The sequence below is a fragment of the Polypterus senegalus genome, chromosome 18 (genome assembly GCF_016835505.1).
Source record: "Polypterus senegalus isolate Bchr_013 chromosome 18, ASM1683550v1, whole genome shotgun sequence".
Taxonomy (NCBI): Eukaryota; Metazoa; Chordata; class Cladistia; order Polypteriformes; family Polypteridae; genus Polypterus; species Polypterus senegalus.
Genome location: NC_053171.1, coordinates 6,416,743 through 6,442,553, shown reverse-complemented (window position 1 = coordinate 6,442,553; position 25,811 = coordinate 6,416,743). Strand labels below are relative to the sequence as shown.

General features: G+C 41.8%; 1 protein-coding gene across 2 annotated transcripts in view; it reads right to left on the bottom strand.

The window, feature by feature from the left end:
- Positions 1-25,811, bottom strand: part of nubpl (nucleotide binding protein-like) — a 65,408-nt gene that overhangs the window by 12,503 nt on the left and 27,094 nt on the right. For both annotated transcript variants that reach the window (XM_039741418.1, XM_039741419.1), the window contains exons 7-8: positions 23,619-23,712; positions 10,552-10,637 (exon numbers count right to left, since the gene is read on the bottom strand). In XM_039741418.1, coding sequence (XP_039597352.1) covers positions 10,552-10,637; positions 23,619-23,712 — 180 coding nt within the window. The remainder of the gene's footprint in view (positions 1-10,551; positions 10,638-23,618; positions 23,713-25,811) is intronic.

Genomic DNA, 25,811 nt, shown 5'->3' with positions numbered 1-25,811 from the left:
ATTGGGATGACCAACATCACCTTGTACACCTATAAACCAACCGGATTATGAGTTTGTCCACCAATGGAGTCTGAGCTTGTGCCCCCCTGTCCATGAACTAATCACACGGGGGTGCCTAATCCATACGTCACTGGACACAGAGTATGTACAGAGTTGCTGGCAGTGACAAAACAGCGGGAAATGATGCGGCCATCTTCATAGAAATTGTCAGAGAACTGTGCACCAGTGATGTCACTGCTCTGTTGAGCTAGCAGAAGAGCTCAAAATCCCAAGAATGTATGCAGCGGAGTGAGCTTGGCTCTGTATGGCCAGCCCGTCTTCTAGTCACTCCATTGCTTCTCGAGGTTCGAGTTCCACAAGCTCAATACTAGACCAGGGAGGTCGCCGGTCAGCTTTTCTCTGGTGATTTAATTGAAAATGGCCATACCATTCAATTTTGCAATTTTTTCAAAGCACCATCATGAAAGACTGCCTCTTGCTATTAAAAGAAAGGAAAATGTAACTGCTCTCTTTTAAATGGGTGTTTCCCACCTATAACTCGCGGGTATACAGTGTTAAATCTTCAATGAAACACTAGAAGGGCAACAACAAATAAATAAATAAATCGCAACAAGTAGAACATGGCCGAGTCCCTCAAGAGAAGTGAAGTGTAACAGTGAAGAGTTAAGCTGCTTCATCTGCTTGGACAATAAATTCACAATTTCAGGCTTTAGCCCACTAATCGGTGGGTAATCCTCAAAACGCTCCATGTCACGCTTGGTTTGGGCTCCACTGTTACGTGGCCTCTCGCTCAGACTTCCCCTTCATCATCTGCCACAAAGCACTGGGCACAGCCACACAGACTCGGCACACTGGGCCCTGGCTTAGCAGTCACATCCTGCCTGTGCTGATATCCAAGCTAATCTGGAGAGACTATGAGGATATGGTTTTTATATTACAAAGAAAACCACAGGATACAATAATTATCACAACAACAAGATAGGAATAATGATAAAAAAAAAAATTTATAATATTCTACATAAGATGAAATGATGAAAAATTTGCTTTGTGCAAAAGTCTAGGCACCCAATCAGAATATCATGTAAGGCTTTAAACAAACATAATAAAATAATGAGTATGGTGTTCAACTGTCTAGGAGTCTAATGGGTGGCACTGTGGATGTTCACCAAATGACAATCTGGCTGAAAGGCTATTGCGGCAAAAAGTGGTCACTAGCAACGGTAAGGTCAGTGCTGACCAGGTAATGCCCCTGATGTAATATTCTAACTATAAGAAAGGGTAATGGGAGCCTGCCACAGTGCCAGCCATAGTCACTTGAAAGGGAAGCCATCCTGTGGGCTGCATATACACACTTCACACCTTCATGCCCGCTAATCCAACTTGAGGTAATGGAAGGCGAGAGCCGAAGTCAGCAACACTGGGTAGAGACCAGAATTGTGGCAGAGGTCATAGACGAAATGCACCTGTGTGCCACCATTGGGCTCTATCAACAGGAGTCACTATCAAGTATAAGAGTCAGGTGGAGAACTATCCGCATCTGAACATCAGCAAGACCAAGGAACTGCTTATTGACTTTTGCCACACCAAAAAGTCTCCGTCTCTAGTCACCATTCAGGGAGTGGATGAAGAGATGGTGCTTTCCTACAAGACTTTGGGGGACCACATCAATGACAGGGTGGACAGGTCTCATAACACTGAGAAATGGTCTAAGAAATGACAGAGCAGCTTCTTTTTTCTTAGGAGACTGTGTTCCTTAAATGTGGGAACTGACATCCATCACATGTTCTAACAACTCGGTGATCACCAGTGTGGCGTGCTGGGCTGGTAACATCACTTCGAGAGGCCCATTGGATTTTTTTTCGCCTGCACAAGAGCAAAAGTAGCTGGATGTTTAGAAGTGCACTTGGAAATGTTACTTGTACTTGTTCTTGTTATCTGTATCTGAACTAACATCGAGGAGGTAGGGTAGAAAGCAGCAGTAACTGATATCAGCATTTGTAAGCATATAACCAGACAGTAACTGATTCCTTATTTTAAAAGAAAAGAAAAAAAGGCTGATGACTGTAAAGGCAGTAAAGGAGAAGGCTCAGTGGTGTGCAGGTAAGCGGGCAGCATTAAGACACCCGATCAGGCAAAAGAGGCTGTAGGAGCAGATAAGATGGTAAAGTTTTATTTATTTACTTATTTCAGATTGAACAGTTCTTAAGTGGTCGAGTGGCAGAAGAGTTAAAAGTGGGCAGACAGCGTAAAGGTTCATTAATACGGGGGAATACAAAGGGTGTGAGTGGAGAGCTTTTAAGCACACCGTCTCTCTCTGACGCACCACCAACGAATCATTCAGCAGGAGTGTGTCAACAAACACCACTGGGGGTCCGTCACAACAATGGCAATACGTCTGGATAGCGCCCCTTGGGACCGTGACTGTCAAGTCAGAAGTTTTTCATTCTTTTTAATTTTCTTTGTTTTTAGTCATTCTGGTTTGTGTTCAGACTATAGTGTGTGTGTGTGTGTGTGTGTCTATGTATTTACTTATTTAAAAAGCTTCTGTAAAAAAGCCAAATAAAGTTTAATCGATCAATCAACTGGTGGTGTTTTGCATTTTAAAGAATAGTGTGGTAGGTCCACTTGTGTTTCTTTATTATATTTTGGACTAAATACATTTTTCTTTTAGTTTTTGAAATATGGGAAATTCAGTGGTACCTTCATTTTATATTATATATATATACACACACATACATACAGTGGGATGCAAAAGTTTGGGCAACCTTGTTAATAGTCATTATTTTCCTGTATAAATCGTTGGTTGTTACGATAAAAAATGTCAGTGAAATATATCATATAGGAGACACACACAGTGACATTTGAGAAGTGAAATGAAGTTGATTGGATTTACAGAAAGTGTGCAATAATTGTTCAAACAAAATCAGGCAGGTGCATAAATTTGGGCACCGTTGTCATTTTATTGATTCCCAAACTTTTAGAACTAATTATTGGAACTCCAATTGGCTTGGTAAGCTCAGTGACCCCTGACCTACATACACAGGTGAATCCGAGTATTTAAGGGGGTCCATTGTAAGTTTCCCTCCTCCTTTCATTTTCTCTGAAGAGCAGCAACATGGGGGTCACAAAACAACTCTCAAATGACCTGAAGACAAAGATTGTTCACCATCATGGTTTAGGGGAAGGATACAGAAAGCTGTCCCAGAGATTGAAGCTGTCTGTTTCCACAGTTAGGAACATATTGAGGAAATGGAAGACCACAGGCTCAGTTCAAGTTAAGGCTCGAAGTGGCAGACCAAGAAAGATTTCGGATAGACAGAAGCGACGAATGGTGAGAACAGTCAGAGTCAACCCACAGACCAGCACCAAAGACCTACAACATCATCTTGCAGCAGATGGAGTCACTGGGCATCGTTCAACCATTCAGCGCACTTTACACAAGGAGATGCTGTATGCGAGAGTGATGAAGAGGAAGCACAAACAGAGCGCTTGAGGTCTGCTCAAGCACATTTGGACAAGCCAGCTTCATTTTGGAATAAGGTGCTGTGGACTGATGAAACTAAAATGGAGTTATTTGGGCATAACAAGGGGCGTTATGCATGGAGGAAAAGAACACAGCATTCCAAGAAAAACACCTGCTACCTACAGTAAAATATGGTGGTGGTTCCATCATGCTGTGGGGCTGTGTGGCCAGTGCAGGGACTGGGAATCTTGTCAAAGTTGAGGGACGCATGGATTCCACTCAGTATCAGCAGATTCTGGAGACCAATGTCCAGGAATCAGTGACAAAGCTGAAGCTGCGCCAGGGCTGGATCTTTCAACAAGACAACAACCCGAAACACTGCTCAAAATCCACTAAGGCATTCATGCAGAGGAACAAGTACAACGTTCTGGAATGGCCATCTCAGTCCCCAGACCTGAATAGAATTGAAAATCTGTGGTGTGAGTTAAAGAGAGCTGTCCATGCTCGGAAGCCATCAAACCTGAATGAACTCGAGATGATTTGTAAAGAGGAATGGTCCAAAATACCTTCAACCACAATCCAGACTCTCATTGGAACCTACAGGAAGCGTTTAGAGGCTGGAATTTCTGCAAAAGGCGGATCTACTAAATATTGATTTCATTTCTTTTTTGTGGTGCCCAAAGTTATGCACCTGCCTGATTTCGTTTGAACAATTAGTGCACACTTTCTGTAAATCCAATAAACTTCATTTCACTTCTCAAATATCACTGTGTGTATCTCCTATATGATAGATTTAACTGACATTTTTTATCGTAACAACCAACGATTTATACAGGAAAATAATGACTATTAACAAGGTTGCCCAAACTTTTGCATCCCACTGTATGTATGTATGTATGTAGACAATAACTTTACATTTAGGTTATATCTTACTGCTGGAATTCCTATGCCACCATTTTGGGTAGCAGTTGCCAAGCCGCAGGTCCTGGTTGCCATGCCCTCCTATAAGTCTCATTGCGGACATCACTGTCACTACGCTATTTAAGCCAGCGTCATATCAGGCTTGGTGTCCAAGACACATAATAATTCTTTAACCTTTTACTGTGCTTCTGCTTTCTAAAGAACTCTGGTTTATGAACATCGCATCCTGTGTTCTCACATTGACTTTCATTAGCGATTTGACACAGACACACGTCAGAATAGATTTCCTCACTTCAGCCCTCACTTCATTCCTTGACTCCATCTTGGACATCAGTATTATGCGTTTTGATTAAGAAGTTTATGGGGTGGATGGCGGGACTGCATTTACAAAGACGGTGTCACCTTCAGTCCTTCCTTTGCCTTTAAAAACAAACAGAGCTGTGTTTTGGTGGACAAAACTTTTGCCTGTGTGTGGGTCTTTAAGATTTACCACAACAAGGACTCATTTTGAAATGATATACTGTTTTGGCATCATTAGTAGTTTTATTATTACTGTTATATTGTTCATTTCATATTATTATCTTTATTCATCACTAGCTGTATCCCGTGGCTGCACCCACATAGTAATGAAATGGGCCAAAATTTTAAAATCAATAGACATTGGCACCATATCTGATTGTGTTCAGTTCCCCGCGTGGAGAGAAGAGCATGTGGCCGTGATATCTCTGTCAATCAGCAGCTACCCTCTAAAACACTCGTAGCTCTGATCTCTCTCTCAAAAACGTTAAACTTTACTCCTTAACAATCTGTAGATGATGTCGTCCGTTGAACAAACAGGTATCGCTAGCTAAGCGGAGGCGAGATGCACTCCAACACGTGGCGAGATGTGGACCAACTCGAACAGAGGCTGGCGAGTGAATGAGGAAGGCCTTGCTCTCGGCCCTCAGCCACTCTGTTGGATTTGCATAAATAAATCAGTACCGCAAGCAAACTCTGGTACTTAGCACGATGAGAGAAGTCGCAAAATTTACCAGAAAGTTCAAGCAAATTATAGAAAACAACCAGATCGAAATCCGCTAAGTAATTCTCTCGTGAAAAGTGGACAGACATACAGACAGAATGCGCTTGGACCATGAAATTTTTAAAACCTTCTTAGCGAGCACCTATGGGCCGAGGGTAACCTACATTCCAAATTGCAAGTCCTAAGTCCTCGTGGTTCGGGAGATTTCATGATGAGTGATTGAGTGGTATTTGGCTTTTATATACAGTATTTCGATTACTATTATTATTCGTATTATAATTTTGAGATTTAATAAAAATGTAATTTTTCACACACTTTGTTTGTTTTTTTATTTTCTCATATACGAAATATAGGGAAAGCATTGCAATCATCCAAAAATTCAATTTTCGAGATTTTGATGAATCTCGACATTTTAAACCTAGTATAATCAAACAGGTTTGCCTGGCAGACCAAACGACCACAGCAGCCGCCCATCAGAGCCACAGTCACGTTGTGCCAGTGTTAATATGGCCAGGCGGTAAATACCAAGTGGAGACGGGCATCTTCATTAAATCAAATCAGACATAACTAGTCAAAGAGTGACACTTGGACAAGATAAGTGGCAGCCACTAAGTTGGCACAGATGCCACATCGATTTATGAGTCTATTAAAAAGCAACATGGAATTGAAAAATAATAATGCAAAGTTAAAAAAAGAAAGCCATGTGTTAAGTGTGGGCTGACAAAGAAGGTACCCTCACCCTCCACATGGCATCACTGTGCGCTCAACTGCACATTACTCATGAATGCCATCCTGTTGGTACTGTAAAAGACCTCAGAGGCAGAAAGCTGTGAACAAGGTGATGAAGAGCGAATACAAAGAGCTGTGAGGGAGCAAACCAGCACAATGATTTTTGAGACATTTTTAATGATAATATTTTTTGTGGTCATTTGGAATTCTTATTATTTATTATTAGAGTTCTTATTTGGAAATTGATTATTGTTTGGCTGCCATATTAAGGATTAGTTTTGGAGTTGGCGGCTCTTATTTGGTTAGCAACTCCTCCAATAGTGTCCACCAACAGAGCTCTCTGCTCAGTGGATGAGCCAATCAAATTGCACAGTTTAGCAGCCTTTGCTTTACACGTCGTTCGTGCTGCCCAATATGTCCAGTCATTTGTGTCTTTCCGAAAACGCGCCTTTCAAGATGCACCTCACACACCGTTCTCATAAATATCCTTACACTGTGGTTAATATGGGGGTTACCTCGAGTAGTTGAGCCATGAAACTGGATTGTCATGCAGTGCTTCGGGCCGCAGTCTTTGAAGTTTTCATTGTGTACATCATGTGACACAAACATGAAATCCGATTGGCCGCTCAGTTCTGCATTGCTGGTTTTGAGTCCATTTTTTTAATCTATGATTCCGTATTATGTTTTAAACTTGCTTTTGCATGTATATTTTAATCCTTATGTCTGTTTTACTTTTTGCATTGAAATTAAATTGATACAATTTTACGGTCTTAGTTTTGTCTTGTCTTGGAACTGGTTATGTGACCGCCATTTCAAACTTGTAATGTCACGCAATGTTATATATAAAAATGGCAAAAATCTCACTTTTAGATTGCGGATAAAAATGCTGGAGTAACCCCATTTAGAAAGAAAAGAAGACTAAAGAACAAAACACAAAGCCTAAGTAAATAGTCCCTGTTGAACAGAAATTGCTAGGAATAAAACGCTGGTGCTCTGCTGGGCGGGGGGATGAATAGCGAGAACAAGCTGTGTGCCCAGACTCCTCCCTTTAAATGACACCCTGTTTAGTGGCATTACACTTTTTATCTTGGCCAAGTGGAAGAGGCGGGACTTGAGGAGGATATGATGTCAGGCGTCTTCCTGCTAGTATTCTTCCAATCAAAGAAGGGAAACAGATATTGTGAGGGAGGTTGATCTACCGGTCATCATGTTACCTTAAGACAAGTCATGTAGGTGGCTCCCAACGCCTGCATGCATGACAAGGTGGATACTAAATGGACTTTCTTTACATTATTAGAATTAGTTATCTTCACGATCAACTCCTGATCTTTTGGCTTTGAACTCTCTGTTCTTTGAGTCTCGATCTTTTGTCTTGTCTCTTTGGTTTTGGTTGCACAATTTCATTTTGAGGTTTGCCCCTTGCCTTCCATTTTTTATTATGATTATTGTCTCTTGTCATCTCCTGCTCCTTCATCTCACAACAACCTTCTTTGGATACCCTGGTTTTGAAAACTGCTTCAAGGATTTTCAGGCAACAACTCATTCAGCAGAGATGTGTGAAACACACACCACTGGGGGTCCGTGATACCAAGAGCAATACACCTGTACAGCGTACAATTGGGGCTGCCAAGGCAGAGGTTTTCTTTCTTTTTATTTGTCTTCCATTTTAGTCCTTCTGTTGTGTATTCGGGCCATAGTGTGTGTGTGTGTGTGTGTGTATACAGTACCAGTGAAAAGTTTTAGAACGCCTCAGTTTTACTTCAAACGTAATCAACTGAAATGCAATGAATGACCTAAAATGGTGAAAAAGTAAGCAGTAAACTGGCAGAGTGTCAAATTTAAAGTTTAGGTTAGCAAAAACTGAAAAAAAAGGAAATGTCCGCATATTACACATGGGTCTTCTTCATGGAACGGCTAATAGTTGACAACCTACAGGTGTCCTGCAGAAGTTCAAGTAAATGAAGCCTTGCAAACAATTTGTACAGGTGTCCCAACTTCTGCTGATTACTTCAAAACCCTCTGCATGTGTTAAAGCAGAGTTAGAACAGACTGTGTTACTACTGGATGTACTCTGAAGTACTACTAAGACAATATACCAGTGATAATGGCAAGAAAATGGCAACTAACAAATGAAATGGGACAGAGGATTATTACTGTTAGAAGTATAGGCTTATCATTTAGAGAACTTGCAAAAACAATCCAAGTGTCAGTGAGTCCATTGGTGTCCTACAGGCAACTGGAAACTGGAAGAAACTCAATTAGGAGGAGATATGGCAGAGCCAAAGCCACCAGCCAATCAGAAGACACCGGCTTGAGTGATCGGCACCTCACAGCACAACAGCTGAACAGTGTCAGTTTGTACCGTTGTCCAGTCAGCAGCAGTCCACAGCCGGTATTTCAAGGCCCTATTTTGTCCTTTCAGGAATGGCTTTCTTACTGCCGCACCAAGTCTCAATTATTTACCTATTTACGCAAGTATTTATGTGTTTGTTTATCTGTAAAAAGCCAAATTTCCCCTGGGGAAAAATAAAGCTCTATCTATATCAAAAATCCCCCTCATTTGTTGTTACATTGGGGTAAGGACCCACGTCTTATCACAAAAGTAATTCAAGTCCTGAATACGCATACCAGACAAAAGGTGCGCCCAGTGCCCAACCCACTCCTCACAAATTAAACAATGATAGAAATAAATAAAAACTTTCAACGCAATGGAGTAGATGCTCAGCCTCTGGGAAGATGCTAGCCAATAAAAGTAACTACATGACGGCTACCTGTATAGTTTTAAGGGCAGCATTTTCCATCATAAGACATAAAGCTCTTGAGGGCAGGCAGCCCCACATGCCTTCACTAGCCCTCGTCAAGCTGTGCCAGGCTTGGGATGCACAAAGCAGAAGGGCTCGCTGAAGCAACGCAAATGTAAACCGACTTTCAGATGTCTGAATTAGGACTGGATGAGCGCCTTCAGAAATGTGTGCTCATAAAATACGAGATGGAAAAATACGTTTAGAGGGTCTACTAATCCACATTCCACAGACGGACGGGTATGCCTGGCTGATTAACAACTCGAAATTAGTCCTGTGTGGGGTGAGTGAGTGAGTGAGTGTGCCCCATAATAAGACTGGCACCTTGTCAAGAGTCGGTTCCTACCTCTCCTACACTGAAGTAGGTGGGCTCATGATATGGAGGAACATGAACCCCTTGTCTAAATTCACATCACTCACTCTGTTCTGCCAGAAAATGAATGATTGAGTGTATACGCTAAAGTACGCGAGATTGAAGGGGTTACCTATGTTACAGTGGCGTGTGGCCTAAAGAGTACTGGCACTGTGAAAATACTGCATGTCCACAGGTCAAATCTATTGTGACAGTCACATGAGCAGAGTCCAGTGAAATTCTTACTCACATATGTTAATCACGATGCTGCACGTCATCACTCTGGAGCGCCATGATTAGTGAGCAGAACCTCCTAAGCTTGAAACAAGCAGCTTTCTGCAGTGCACGTGACCTCTGTAATGCAACTGCTTACACGTGCAGTCATGTCAAATGAGTACAGACGTCGGATGGAAATGGTTGACTTCTCCAACACAGCTGAACAGGCCAACATTAGATCTTCATGCAAATGGTGCCTACAGATAAAGGTGCTCGCACACTTCAACAAATGACAGATAAAACTGTCAAGGTGACTCATTCTCATAATCTAAAGTGCCAAAATGCACACTCGTTATGTGAAAACTGTAAGTCCACTATTTCATTTATCACCACTTTACATTCATTAGATTAGAATCAGGTGTTCCAGATGAGGTGCCAATGATTAGAACCCCCTTAGGGAACAAGCAGGTAGGCCCCATCTTATTTAAATTGCACATATCGAGGTGTCTGGTGTTCTCTTTGCTATTGACATGGAGTGGTGCCATCATGCCAAGGTCAAAAGAACTCTCAGAGACCCCCCAAAAAAAGAAGATTGAAGATGTCTGGCAAAAGATTTAGGGGTCTCCTTTATAACAACAGCTATACATCTGTACAGACCCTCAATGGGACTGGGACTGCCAAGTCAGACGTTTTCTTCCTATTTAGTCATTCTGGAGTGTATTGTGTGTGTGTGTGTGTGTGTGTGTGTGTGTAGTGTGTGTAGTGTAGTGTCATTACGCCAAGATCAAAAGAAGTCTCCGAGACCCTCAAAAAGAAGATTGCAGATGCCTGGAAAGGGTTTAGGGGTCTCCGTTGTATAGATTTGCCTGTTTGTTTTCCTGGACTATATACAGTTATTCTTACACTGACAGGTTAGGCCTCTTTCTTGTTTTGGGATCACACTGGTAGTCAATGGCTGGAACTACAGAAGACACAAAGACTATGAACTCCAAATTGCCCCATGAATGAAAAACGTTAAAAAAAAAGTAAAAATGTGAAACTTACTTACAGGCACGTTTACCTTCTTGAACATTTCTGCTCCTCTGCGAGCGTCGATGAGGGCGAGATCTTGAGGAGTGGTCACGATCACGGAGCCTGCGACAGACAACACAACAGTGAGTGTGAGGCTTGTGATTAAATTTTAATCAACAAGTACACTTGATATAGACAAGAAAACATGAAAGCCTTCTCCTTTTAATATTATTAACAGAATAAAAACATCCAAAATGTCAGAGTGGTGTCTCTGTGGCTAAGCATATATAAACGGCTGCAAGTTCAAATCCTGTTACTGCCAGAAGGGATCCTACTCCATTGGCCCCTTAACCTGACAATTGCTCCAGGTGCCGGGTACCCGGAGGTCATGCAAAAAGACAGACAGACAATCTCCCCTTGGGAATTAACAAAATATATCAAATCAAAACATACTCCACACATCCACTGCTGCCACAGTCTTGAAAACTGGTAAAAGTTAATTGACGGAAACAACAACAGAAGACGACAGCCGCCAAGCAGCAAGATAACAAATATAGAAGACTGAAGAACGATGAAAAATGGCGATGAAACATGAAACACAACAGAACTGCACTAAGCCATCATGGAGGAGTTGGGGATCCGTGAAGAAGAATGTTCCAGATTGGCTGGGTTACAAGAAGAACCCTGAAGCTCTGGTACCCCCCTCTGATTCAACATCTTACTTGCATTTTAAAATGAGTAATATCCTCAAGCAGAAATCTTATGCGCTGGCAGAAATGAAAACATGAGGGCCTTAGAAGTAAATTAAATCACTTGGCGGAAGTTAAAAATGTAGCCTTTATTATGGACTCCAACCTGAACAGCAAATTGCACATCACAAACGCAGGGTGAGTCAAAATTACATTAACACTAATGGTACTGCTATGGATATACTTATATACAATTTTTGTGGACAATTTATGTGCCACATATGGTCCATGTGCTGAACGTGATGGCGGACAGATTGAGACATTCCTGTAAATCATCTTGCACATACGAAGTGTGTTTTGTGAATAAATTGTTTCCGCCATTCAAATGTTAACATCATTTTGACTCACCCTGTATTACTAGAATGAAAAGATCACTGCAAAAGTTAGGCCTCGAATAACATCTCAAGACTCTGAAAAATAAATGTACACTTTTGTATTTAGCGGACTGGATTACTGTATTGCACTCCTAATGGAACTACCTATGAATGAAATCCATTGGCTAAAGTCGGCTTAGAATTCAACAGCAAGAAGTTAAATGTGTAAAAGAAAATCTGAGCGCATCTCACCAGTCTTGGCGTCATTACATTGGTTACCAGTATGCTTTAGAACAGGCTCTAAAATAGCAGAACTTGCACCTGTGCTTTAAACGTCTAAACGAAAGAGGCTGATGGCATCACACGTGCGCTTTAGCGTTCCCGTGGAGCTCTGCTGAATCCACTTGTTTGTGCTTGCAAATTGATTCCCATGATTCACTAAAAAGAGTCGCTCAAAAAGAACAAATCATTCGCAAACCACCTGTCACTATACCAGACCATAGCATCAGACTTATTGTGACAATCATTAGAAAGATAGAGTCCATAACTCCATTAGTGTACTTGTTTATCTGTGTTAAGTAAGTACATATCGATTTATTCTGCACTGCCTTGCATTAAAAAGACCAGGATTTGCATCCTGGGTCCTCTCCATGCGTAGAGTTTGCCTGTTCTTCCCGTGCGTGTGTGGGTTTCCTCCACGTGCTGTGAGTCTCTAACCAAAGACAGGCAGGTAACGGGTACTGGCCCAAGGGTGTGCATGGTGTGTGTGTCCGCCCTGCGATGCCCTCGCTCCTCGTGTTGGCTGTGATAGGCACACCCCGTGACCCTTTCTAGGCCTAAGCAAGTTAGAAACTGACTGGTATTTCTTTTAGTTATACATTTTTCTCTTTAACACTTCGAGGTACATGTTATATGTTAATTTAATGTAGGAATTGAATGTTGTTCAAACAGAATACGGTAAAGAATTAATGAATGCATGTATGTTGTGGCAGAGGGTTGGGATGCTTCCCTAGCTGGGAATGCCTGGAGAGTTGAAGGACCGGGAGAGAAGCGATATCTTCCCCGGGACACAAGAGGGCAGCCGTCCTGGATGGCATTAGGACCGCGGGAGCAGAGCTTGGCAGCTCAATCCTATGGGGGCCCATGGCCAACGCCTGGGGGGGCCTGGACAATCCCAGAACCCTGGACTTCAGCACTTCCGCCACACCAGGAAGTGCTGCCAGAAAATGATCAATGGAGCACATGCAGCACATCGGGGTCCGACGTAAAAGGAGCCACTTCACTTCATTGGGGGAGCCGGAGTCGGGAGGCAGAGGACAGAGCTTGCAAGTGGAGGAGTGAGGGCAGCAGAGAAGAAGGTAGACAAAGAGAAAAGGAAAAAGAGGGAAAAGGACTGAGCTGTGATTGCTGGTGATTGTGCACAATGCTGTGCAGAGGCAAAAGAGGAATAAACGTGTGCTTTGAGACTTGTGAGTCTGCGTCTCTGTTTGTGTCCGGGCTGATCCATCACAACATACAGTCATATGAAAAAGTTTGTGAACCCCTCACAGCCAGCATAATTATTGACTCTCCTTTAAATAAATAAGATAACAGTGGTATGTCTTCCATTTCTTAGGAACATCGGAGTACTGCAGTGTTTTCCGAACAAAGATTTTCAGTGACGCAGTATTTAGTATGAAATGAAATCAAATGTGAAAAACTGGCCGTGCAAAAATGTGGGTCCCCTTGTCATTGTGCTGATTTGAATGCCTGTCACTGCTCAATGCTGATTACTTGGCTGGATGAGCTCGTTCAGCCTTGAACTTCATTGACAGGAGTGTCCAATCATGAGTGGTCAAAGGTATTTAAGGTGGTCAATTACAAGTTGTGCTTCCTTCCCTTTGACTCTCCGCTGAAGAGTGACAGACAACATGGGATCCTCAAAGCAACTCTCAAAGATCTGAAAACAAAGATTGTTGAGTCTCCTGGTTTAGGGGAAAGCTACAAAAAGCCATCTCAGAGGTTTAAACTGTCAGTTTCAACTGTAAGGAATGGAATCAGGAAATGGAAGGCCACAGGCACAGTTGCTGTTAAACCAACCAGCAGGTCTGGCAGGCCAAGAAAAATACAGGAGCGGCATATGAAGAGGCAGGATTGTGAGAATGGCTACAGACAACCACAGATCACCTCCAAAGACCTGCAAGAACATCTCGCTGCAGATGGTGTATCTGTACATCATTCTACAATTCAGCACAATTTGCACAAAGAACATCTGTATGGCAGGGTGATGAGAAAGAAGCCCTTTCTGCACTCACACCACACACAGAGTCACTTGTTGTATCAAATGCTCATTTAGACAAGTCAGATTCATTTTGGAACAAAGTGCTTTGGACTGATGAGACAAAAATGGAGTTATTTGGCAGAACAAAAAGCACTTTGCATGGCAGAAGAAGAACAGCGCATTCCAAGAAAAACACCTGCTACCTCCTGTCAAATTTGGTGGAGGTCCCATCATGCTGTGCGGTTGTGTGGCCAGTTCAGGGACTGGGGCCCTTGTTAAAGTCGAGGGTCGGATGAATTCAACCCAATATCAACAAATTCTTCAGGATAATGTTCAAGCATCAGTCACAAAGTTGAAGTTACTTAAGCAGGGGTTGGATATTCCAACAAGACAATGACCCAAAACACAGTTGGAAATCTACAGAGGCATTCATGCAGAGAGAGAAGTCCAATGTTCTGGAATGGCCGTCACAGTCCCCTGACTTGAATATCATCGACAGTCTATGGGATGATTTGAAGCAGGCTGTCCATCAAATTAACTGAACTGGAGAGATTTTGTATGAAGAATGGTCAGAAATACCTCCATCCAGAATCCAGACACTCATCACAGGCTACAGGAGGACAGCGTTGAGAGACTCAAAGGAGCAAAAGGAGGCTCAGCTAAGTATTGATGTCATATCTCTGTTGGGTGCCCACCTGTCTAATTTTGTTATGATGCATATTGCATATTTTCTGTTAATCCAATAAATTTAATGTCACTGCTGAAATCCTACTGTCTCCATAAGGCATGTCAGATATTAAAAGGAAGTTGTTACTTTGAAAGCTCTGCCAATGAGAAACAAAAATCCAGAATTTAGACGGGTTCCCAAACTTTTTCATACGACCGTATATATGGTAAATATCTTGTGATGGATGTCCGGCAAGAGTTGCCGGCCCTCACCCCCAGGCCGCCAGGAGGAGCTCTCCCGACAGCATGGACGTGCCCCCGAGTTCCAGCAGGGCCTCATGGACTTTGTAGTTTTTATACACAGCCCTGCTGGATACCTTGGGGACCACAAAGAGTCGCTGTAGCGAGGCTCGTAGACTCATATGTGCCCTATAACCTGGAAGTGCATCCTGGTCACGTGAACGGGAGGAATGACGTACTTCCAGGTTGAAGAAAAAGAGAAGTTTTACCTGACCCGGAAGTGATAGAAAGTCACATGGACTGAGGGACAAACACTTCCGGTTCAAGGAGTATAAAGGACTATGGGAAATCCCAGACGGACGAGCTGAGTTGGGAGGCAGGGTGGCTAAGCGTCTGGGAGATTGGAGGATTTGTTTATTGTATATTTGATTATTGGAGTATTTGGGAGTGGAGGGTGTTTTGTGCACCTATTATTATAATAAACAATAATTATTTGGACTTTTACCTGGTGTCTGACGTGGTGTCTGAGGGTACAAGGGTGCGAGGAAGCCCTAAACTGTCACAATCTATGTAAGGAAGGTCACACATTGGACACATCAGATACTTCCAATCTTTTTTAATTTGGGATATGAAAAACACCAAAGGATGAGACGTATTGTGGCTCTGAATTGATGAGTCACCCCAGGCCTTTCAGAAGGCATAGTTGTGATTCAGGGCAAGAATCTTCTACTACAGCATGGCATCTGCTCTGAGTGGTTGCCGAGTTAACATCAAGTTTATTTTCAGGCCAAGCGATGCATTAAGCAATTACACACTTGGCCCATACCGACCATAGCGGCCCTGGGGTCAAACACACACAATCCCTGCCTTGTATCACAAAATAGGGACTAGGAAACCTCATGCTGAAACATGAGTCAGCAGCACTCCAAGAAAACTAAAATTCACCCACAGTTCCAGCCTTGTGTTTTTGCTATGAAAGGCAGTCAGCAGATTTTTAGACGTTGGCATTTAGAGAACAATTCAGCATATGCTCATTTAGACTCTGGGGATGCTTTTTATGAAGGCACAATACACAAAATGACAGCACCATAGACACGTTTCTCATTGACATCCCTGTCAGATCCCGTAGACGACAGCACACACACCCACACACACCACTCTGAGGACTTTCGAGGTTTTTCTCTGTGGTCATAGTGCCCCCTTGTGGTCAAATCCTTCCAAAAGCTCAATCTGTGACAAATTCTGCATAGAACAACATACCAGATACAATCAACCGTCATTACCTGATTCTAACGTGTTCCAGGAAACAGCTCAGGAAAAATTAGATAATGAAATGCTATTATTTAAACCTCTTTATTTAAAAATGGCAAAAAGAACAAAGAACTCCCTGCCTGCTTGAACCCCCCATTCATTTCCTCAAATAGCACTAAAACACATTTAAACACAAAGTATTCAGGCCCCTTCACCTTTTCACATTTTGTTATGCTGTAGCCATAGCACAGATTTAAAACATTTTTTTTTCCAATAAGCAACACTCAAAAACCCAAACTTATTAAAAAATAATAATAATAATGGTATTGTTTTCGAAAGCATTTTGACTTTATAACATTTATTCAAACTGCCTGAGACTTCTCCCCTGTACTACTTACATACAGTGCTGTGTAAAAGTCTGGGCCCCTCTAAGGTTAGGTCAGGGGTCCTTAATCCCAGTCCTGGAGAGCCGCAGTGGCTGCAGGTTTTTGTTCTGACCTGGTTGCTTAATTAGAAAGCAATTCTTGCCAATAAAACACTAACACGCTATGAAATTAAATGAACTCTGCTATGTCAGCTCATTCTCATATCTTAGATTTTCTTTCCCTTTCTATCATGCAAATGATTTGAAGGCTAAAATGGACGAGTAGTTCACAGTCCTTCACTTTTTTCTCTTCATTTTTCTTCCAAGTATTTAATTAAACCCAATAGTGCAGATAAATACACACAGAGGTGTAAATGTAAAGAAGCTAAATGGAGAAATGCTGCTCTCTCGTGTCATTTGCATGTTATTGATAATAAGGAGCAATTCAAATAGCTGTTTAAGACAAAATGGGCTCAAAATCACTAAAGTGAAGCACAAGTGTTACTTTAGCAATAAGTGCTTTTTATTAAGCAACTGGGTTGGAGCAAAAACCTGCAGCCACTGCGGCTCTCCAGGACCGCGATTGAGGACCCCTGGGTTAGGTGATAATTTGCTCTTTTTAATTACAGAAATGTAGACAAGGAGATGTTTATCAGACCAGAATTCTCAGTGTAGCAGTACTGAGTTGTATGAAATAAAATAAAATGTTAAAAAAAAAAAAAAAAGGATGTGCAAAGGTTTGGGCCCCCTTTAAATTGCATTCATTTGAAGCCCTGTAGTTCTTGAATGCCGACAGGTTGCAGCACAGAGCTGCTTTGATTAGCTCATCAGACCTTAAACTACAAAGACAGATGCAACCAATCATGGAAACGGTGATTTAAAACTCTTTCAGGGCTGAAGTCGACTTTTATCAAAAGGAGGAGCTGACAATGGTAATCAACTGTAAACGGTGACAAAACCAACCGTTGTCTTTTAGTTGGACTCTCGTTGCTAGAAGGAAGGTAGCTTCATTGGTTTTGAGCGAGATTTCCTGCGCTCCTGTGAGTAGCAAGGCACAAACAACAGCAAAAAACGGCCCTGGCACCTGGCGAGAGATCAAAGCGGACGTGTAAAGTAAAATACTCCGTGGACGGCGTTTTGCCTATTCTCTCCGAACTGGACTATGACTTGTCGGACTCCGATTTTGATACAAGCGATCGAAAACCAATGTGTGGTTCCAGCTTCAGCTGACTGGTCCCCAGCTAATGGTGGTGATGAACAGGTTCAAGTAGCTGATACGCCTGTGGCACTTGTTCGCCTGGGAGGACTGTCATTTAATGATACGAAGTAGAAACCAGATTGCAATAAACTGCGACACTGACCGCTGCTGCTGCCCCAGCCACAGAAAGACAGCCTGCCAGCAAGCCTGTCGCACATTCTTGGTAAACTGGCAGCCATGGCATGCAGCAAGAGACATTTAATGTTGATTTCTATGTTAAACCATTGTTTTTCAGAAAACTGTTTTTTGTAAAAAAAAAAAAAATATTCAGCCCTCAAAGAGTAACTCTTCCAGGAGAAGAACTTGCTGGTGGAGGGTCCACTGCTAGCTGTGCTTGGCTCTCTCTTAGAGAGGGGCAACATGGGAACCTCTGAAGAACTCTCCAATGACCTAAAAACTAAGATAATTCGTCATCATGAATTAGGAGAAGGGTACTAGAAATGATCACAAAGGTTTGGATCGTCCGTCTCCACAGTCAGAAATTTAATTAAGAAATGGAAGGCCACAGGAACTGTCCTTGTGAAGGAAAGATGTGGTAGGCCAAGAAAAATATCTGAAAGGCACAGCCAAAGGCCGGTTAGAATGGTCACAGACAAACCAAAGAGCACCTCAAGAGAGCTACACGGACATCAGGCTGCTGATGGTGTCATTGTACGTCGTTCAGCGCACTTTGCACCGGGTGATGTGCGAAAAGCCTTTTCTGAGTCCTCACCACAAGAAGAGTCGCATGAAGTGTGCAAAAGCACATCTGGACAAGCAGGAAACATTTTGGGAAAAAAATACTATAGGCAGATGAGACGAAGGTGGAGTTATCTGGTCACAACCAGAGGCGCTATGCACGGCGAAAAGAAACACACGGCATTCCAGAAGAAGAACTTGCTGGTGGAGGGTCCATCATGTTATGGGACAATGAGGTTAACACAGGTACTGGAAAACTTGTTAAAGTTGAAGGCCGCATGAATTCCTCCCAGTATCAGCAGATTCTTGACAAGAATGTTCAAGAGTCAGTCACAGGATGTTTTGCTCCAGGATGTCTTGATGGTCTTCAGATTTCACTTTTCCCTGCCAGATACAGAAAAGCAGCCCTAAAACATAAGCAAGCCTCCTCCACATTTCACAGTAGCTGTAATGTTGTTTTCCTTAAAAAGGTTCATTTTCTCGTCTGTGGACATTGAGCTGATGGGACCTGCCAAAAGGCTGCAGCGTTGTCTCATCTGTCCAAAGGTTGCGAGTTTTCCGCATTCGACTTATGCGACCGACATTATAAAATACCGGAAATTATACGATAAAATCAAGCCATGACTTATACACGGGAGAACTTCAACGCGAGTAGATACGGTATAAAACTTTGTGTGGATTCAAGTGTGAAAATATGTACACAGGCAAAACGGCAAAAAAAAAATATCGTAATGTGTACAGAATGTAGTGAGATTCCATCTTGAATGTCTGACCATCATGCAAGACATTGACACTCTCCAACGGTATGACAAAGAAGAATGTATTAAAATATAAACGTTTAATAAATACAAAAACACATCACATCAGCTTGACACAAATTAAAAATGTATGAAAGAACAGACAAACACCAGTATCTCCAAACTGGTTTCAGGCCTGGCCTCTTCAGACTAACAGATGTGTTAAGAAGTGCACACTTTTGCTATTTTTATCCTCAGCCAATCAAAGAGCACTGGGCTGTTATATAACAAAAAAAAAAAAAAAAATTGGAACATTTAACTTGTCTTAATTTGAAGTGCCGGTATTTTCCAGCTATTTTTTGAGAGTGCCACCTGCAGGAAATCACACCTGGTCATTACTGAAGGCTCCGTTATTTTGGCCATAAGGGACAATGAATAGGAACAACGCCAGCTGACACCAACTTGGCATCATCAAGACTGCTATACTGCATTACGGCAAACAAAAGTGCCATTCCAACATCTCGACATGAGTCTGCCGTGCAGCCTGCTGCCACCTGATCCACCTGTTTTAAGTGACAGCTCTGACAGCTGCCGACACAAACGTACATCTGTTTTAGCTCCGTGAATCGTCTTTTTGTTTGAACTGTTGACTGTCAGCAGATGTAAAACCAACTCCACCCCCACCTCAGAGAGATGTGCAGGTTTGCCAGGTGTCCTTTATTAAAATACTAGCTGTCCCCTGTGGCTTCGCCCGTGTAGTAGTGAAACAGGACAAACGTTAAAACACAATTACATTTTTTTTTTTTTTAATGCAATAAGTTGTACTGAGAAGAATTTATATTGATAGCTGTCGTATCCGAGGGCCTCTTGATGTACAATATTTTGGGTTTTGCTATCGGGGCGAGAATGTAGCCGTGATCTCTTTACCAAAAATGTAAAAAGTTGGCAAGGTATGTCGGGCCAAGTGGAAGGTAGGTGCCCTCCGACGTCAAATGTTGGCACTGCATCTGATGGTGGTCAGCTCTGATGGGAGAGCGTCCCCCATGTGGGGAAAAGAGCACTTTAAGAGGAGTTCCCAAACGTTTTCATATGACTGTATATATATATATATATATATATATATATATATATATATATATATATATATATATATATATATATATATATATATATATATCCATCCATCCATTTTCCAACCCGTTTAATCCGAACACAGGGTCACGGGGGTCTGCTGGAGCCAATCCCAGCCATCAAAGGGCGCAAGGCAGGAACCAATCCCGGGCAGGGCGCCAACCCACCGCAGTGTATATATGTGTGTGTGTGTGTGTGTGTATATTATATATTTACACTCACCTAAAGGATTATTAGGAACACCTGTTCAATTTCTCATTAATGCAATTATCTAATCCACCAATCACATGGCAGTTGCTTCAATGCATTTAGGGCTGTGGTCCTGGTCAAGACAATCTCCTGAACTCCAAACTGAATGTCAGAATGGCAAAGAAAGGTGATTGAAGCAATTTGGAGCGTGGCATGGTTGTTGGTGCCAGACGGGCCGGTCTGAGTATTTCACAATCTGCTCAGTTACTGGGATTTTCACGCACAACCATTTCTAGGGTTTACAAAGAATGGTGTGAAAAGGGAAAAACATCCAGTATGCAGCAGTCCTGTGGGCGAAAATGCCTTGTTGATGCTAGAGGTCAGAGGAGAATGAATGGGCCGACTGATTCAAGCTGATAGAAGAGCAACTTTGACTGAAATAACCACTCGTTACAACCGAGGTATGCAGCAAAGCATTTGTGAAGCCACAACACGCACAACCTTGAGGCGGATGGGCTACAACAGCAGAAGACCCCACCGGTACCACTCATCTCCACTACAAATAGGAAAAAGAGGCTACAATTTGCACAAGCTCACCAAAATTAGACAGTTGAAGACTGGAAAAATGTTGCCTGGTCTGATGAGTCTCGATTTCTGTTGAGACATTCAAATGGTGGAGTCAGAATTTGGCGTAAACAGAATGAGAACATGGATCCATCATGCTTTGTTACCACTGTACAGGCTGGTGGTGGTGGTGGTGTAATGGTGTGGGGGATGTTTTCTTGGCACACTTTAGGCCGCTTAGTGCCAATTGGGCATCGGCTACCTAAGCATTGTTTCTGACCATGTCCATCCCTTCATGACCACCATGTACCCATCCTCTGATGGCTACTTCCAGCAGGATAATGCACCATGTCACAAAGCTCGAATCATTTCAAATTGGTTTCTTGAACATGACAATGAGTTCACTGTACTAAAATGGCCCCACAGTCACCAGATCTCAACCCAATAGAGCATCTTTGGGATGTAGTGGAACGGGAGCTTCGTGCCCTGGATGTGCATCCCACATCCCACAAATCTCCATCAACTGCAAGATGCTATCCTATCAATATGGGCCAACATTTCTAAAGAATGCTTTCAGCACCTTGTTGAATCAATGCCACGTAGAATTAAGGCAGTTCTGAAGAAAGGGGTCAAACACCGTATTAGTATGGTGGTCCTAATAATCCTTTAGGTGAGTGTATATATATATATATATATATATATATATATATATATATATATATATATATATATATTCCTTGTGCCTACTCTGTGTGAAGAAAACCTTCTTAATGTTTGTGTGAAATTTACCCTTAAGTTTCTAACTGTGTCCCTGTGTTCTTGATTAACTAGTTTTAAGGTCACCATCTCAATCCACTTGACTAATTCCCTTCATAATTTTAAACACTTCAGCCAGGTCTCCTCTTCATCTCTGTAAAGGCTCAGCTCTTTAAATCTTTCCTCATCCCCTGTAGCCCTGGACTCAGCCTAGCTGCTCTTCTCTGGACCTTCTCTAGTACTGCAATGTCCCTTATTGTAGCCTGGAGACCAGAACAACACACAGAACTCCAGATGAGGCCTCACCAGTGGGTTATAAATCTTTAGCAGATCCTCCTGTGACTTGTACTCCACACATCAGGGCGCTATATAACCCGACACTCTGTCAGCCTTTTTAATGGCTTCTGAACACTTAATAGTGTTGAGTCAACTACAGCTTCGAAATTCTTCTCATAAGGTATATTTTAAATTTTCAGACATCCCGTTGTGTATTCAAACCTCACACTTTCCTTCCTACATGTCCATTGTGCAACTTTTTAACTGCCCAGGCTTCTAACCTATACAACAATGCTGGTCTGACCACTGTTTTATACAGTTTACCCTTTAGATGGAAACACTTTATAGAGTCCTTCTGGCAAGAAATGTGGAGATGGATGAGAGAGATGAAAGTACCAGATAAGTATGTAAGAATATGTATGAGCTGGCCTACACACAGGCCAGGTTTTAACGTGTACAAGAAGGGAGATGAACTAAAGTAGTCTTAGAACAAATATGCAGAGTAACTTAAATTCTAGCCCAAAGCTAAAGTGCAAAAAGTAATGTAAGTAACTCATTAAAAATTAATGGCCTTAATGCTAGGAGTATTGAAGAATAAAGCAAGTGAGTTGAAGTTGTATGTAGATGAGCATAATTATATTATTAGACCAACAACAAAAACCTGGTTAAATAACAAAGATGGGGAAGAGCAGAACATAGATTGTTACAATTATTTGAGGGAGAAGAGACAATAAAAAGAAAAGAGGGGGTGCCACTTTGTAACTCAAACAGAATTTAATTGCAAGTTAGACAATATGCCACATCTTAGTGAGGACGTCTGGATTCATCTGGAAAGCATTAGGGACAAAAGCCTTTATTTTAGGAGTATGTTAAAGCCCCACCCCACCCTATGCAAACAGTAATTATAATACACATTGTTTAATAAAATTAAAAACGCAGGTTTCTGGGGGGTGTTTTAATTACCCAAAAAATAACTGGGCTAAACTTGCAAACAGAGGGGTGAAAGAAAAGGTGTTTTTTGATGTATTCAGTGACTTTTTTTTTTTTTTTTAAAAACACAGTATGGTAAAGCGCCAGGGCAGTAATTAAAGATACAACTCTTGATTTATTGGTTGATCTACACCCTTGTTCTCACCTGTAGTCATGATCTGTAGGTAATGAGCGAAAGAATGAGATTGTGAGCACAAGCAGCCCAAATGACATTTGTTTGAAGGGTGGCTGGGCTGACACTTCATGGTAGGGTGAAAAGCTGAACAGTTCATGAGATGAGTCAGAGCACAGTCCCCTAGATCAAGACGATCCCCATGAAATGGTTTGGGCATTTCACAAGAATAATACCCCCCGCCCAAGGCAGATCTCCCTAGAGCCGTTCCAAGCTGCGCCAGGAAAGGCTGGAAGGATTCTCTCTCTGTCTCTGCTGGCTTGTAAATGCCAGGCAATCTCCCCAGAAGACATGGAATCTATAGCTGGGGACGGGGAAGTCTGGGCTGATCTGCTACCATTGGGACTCCTCACCAGGAAAAAACATTCAGCAACAGAGATTTTAACATTGTGCAATGTGATAAACAAGCACCAACTACAGATATCTATCCATCGCTACAATGATGGCTTCTGACTCCCTAAAATGCAGAGTATCAAAAACAGGTACAAAAATAAAAATAGAACCCTTACCAGAAACAGGTATGCTCTGGGTGATGGACAACTGCACATCTCCGGTGCCAGGAGGCATGTCTATAATTAGATAGTCAAGATTCCCCCATGCAACCTGGAACACAAAAAGACAAGATCCAATGTGTTTAGAGTTCTTTAAAAAGAAGAAAAACTCAATTAATGGATTACGTGAGATTGTGAGACCCAGGCTGTCTGAAAGGCATTTAAAGATTTTGGTCCAGAATGATGTTAATTTGGTGCAAGCCCAAAAACATATGGCCTAATGCAGGTTGGCTCTTCCACATGAAACATTTTTGGACAATTTTAAGGTGTGCTCGATAAAAGATTTTAAGTTGTATAATTGCATGCTTTGTGCATGTGGAGCTCGAGTGAATTCTGATCCTGGCTGCCATCCACTCCTTTTCTGAAATGTTGAGTAAGAGATCCTTGTCTCACTGTACCCTGGGATCTTTGAAAGAGAAGGACTTTAAAATGTTTTCATATATTACAGAAATGCTGCCTGAGTCCTTGTTATGGTGTATAAAATCTGTACATTTTGGTTTCCATTATATTTTGTTCAAGACAAGACAACAGATGAAATTAACAAATTAAAGCAGGTTTTCTTCCCTTACACCTTACTTTTATAACACTTGTTCATAGCTTCGTGCTAATTTGGTTTTATAGCCCGGGAAAGGATGCTGAGGTGGTACCTCAGGCTATTATGGATGGACATCTGGAACAACAAAGTTTAGTTTATAGCCTGGGAGTGCTACCTCAAAGTACATCAAAGGTTTTGTTGTGTGGGAAAACGGACATTGAATTAATTCATCAATCATTTGGACAGCCAGCCAATCAGGTGCATGTGTTGTGAAACCAAGGCTTGACATTTCATAATAAATATGCCTTGGTTTGGAAAGAAGAGGAGAGAAGCAAAGGGAGAAGAAAGAGAAGCAAAGGGAGAAGAAGAAAGAAGAAGAGGAACGGACGAAAACGGCCCTGGTCGTCAGAAAGGCATCATGAACATCGATTGCTAAATCAAACGCCTCCCTGGGACATTCATCCTTGTCATCTGTAACTTTTTCGTAAGCTTTTTCTAAAGACTATATATATATTCAGACTTTCCTATCACTACCTATTTTCTAGTATTCTTTGTTCTTGTGGTATTATTATTATTTATTATTGTAATAAATACCATGCTGCTTTTAACTTTCAATGCTTTGTCTTAATGTCTAGAGTGATTGAAGTAATAAGTTAGATTTCTTTGAGCACCTGGTGACAGCCGGATTTTTGCCATTATTTCTGTGCTGCGAGGTTTATATGGCTGAGAGTGAAGAGCGCTATACTCAACAGAAGGGACAGATACGATAAAGAAGGTATTCTTGGCTGATGAATGGCCTATAGTCAAGAGTGCTGAGTCTTTGTATGTTTAAATGTATTCTTGTAGACCAAAAGTAATATTTAGGTCTGAGATATCACTAAAACATCGTATTGTTGTTCGTGCCGAAAATAAGTAAGTCTCTTGAAGTGCTGAATGACAGGCTGTTATTCCTATAGCACTTGTGTGGTTTAAAGTGCTATGGGTTAATCAGCGTGTGTGTGTCATTCATGGAGCACTGTTGTGGTTAGGGTCTGTGTGTGTGTGTGTTCATCTTAAAGTGCAACAGTAGACCAACCCGATAACGAACTTGACGAGAACACTTACCCTTGAGGAAACAGGTAAAAGGGCAAGTGGAGGGAAAATACCACGATAATACATTTATTGTTTTATCTTGGTAGAGTAATATATGTATTGCTCTACTTTCCCCTATTGTATTATTAATATGCAGCCTTAGAATGCCTAATCTCACAGACTTACCACTGTATATAAGATATTATTTTATATAACTTATCCCCACCTTCCCTTCTATATCTATAACCTCAGGCAATTAGATGTAGTAAAAAGACAAGCAGGAGTTAAGTTACACATAAAATAATGTATTACTGATAATATTCATAAATAATAACAAAATGCAAAGTACATTTGAATATTGGCAACCATACAACCTGATAAAATGGTGATGTGTAATTCAGGTGGCACACAGACTTGCAGTTACTTAAAATGTCTCTAGTTAAGGCATCGTTGGTGCTCAGCTTTCAGCCACATGTCTGTTCAATATGGCTGCTGAGCTGTGCTCTTCAATGTGTTGTCTTCATCATCATATGTGGGTCAGTCAC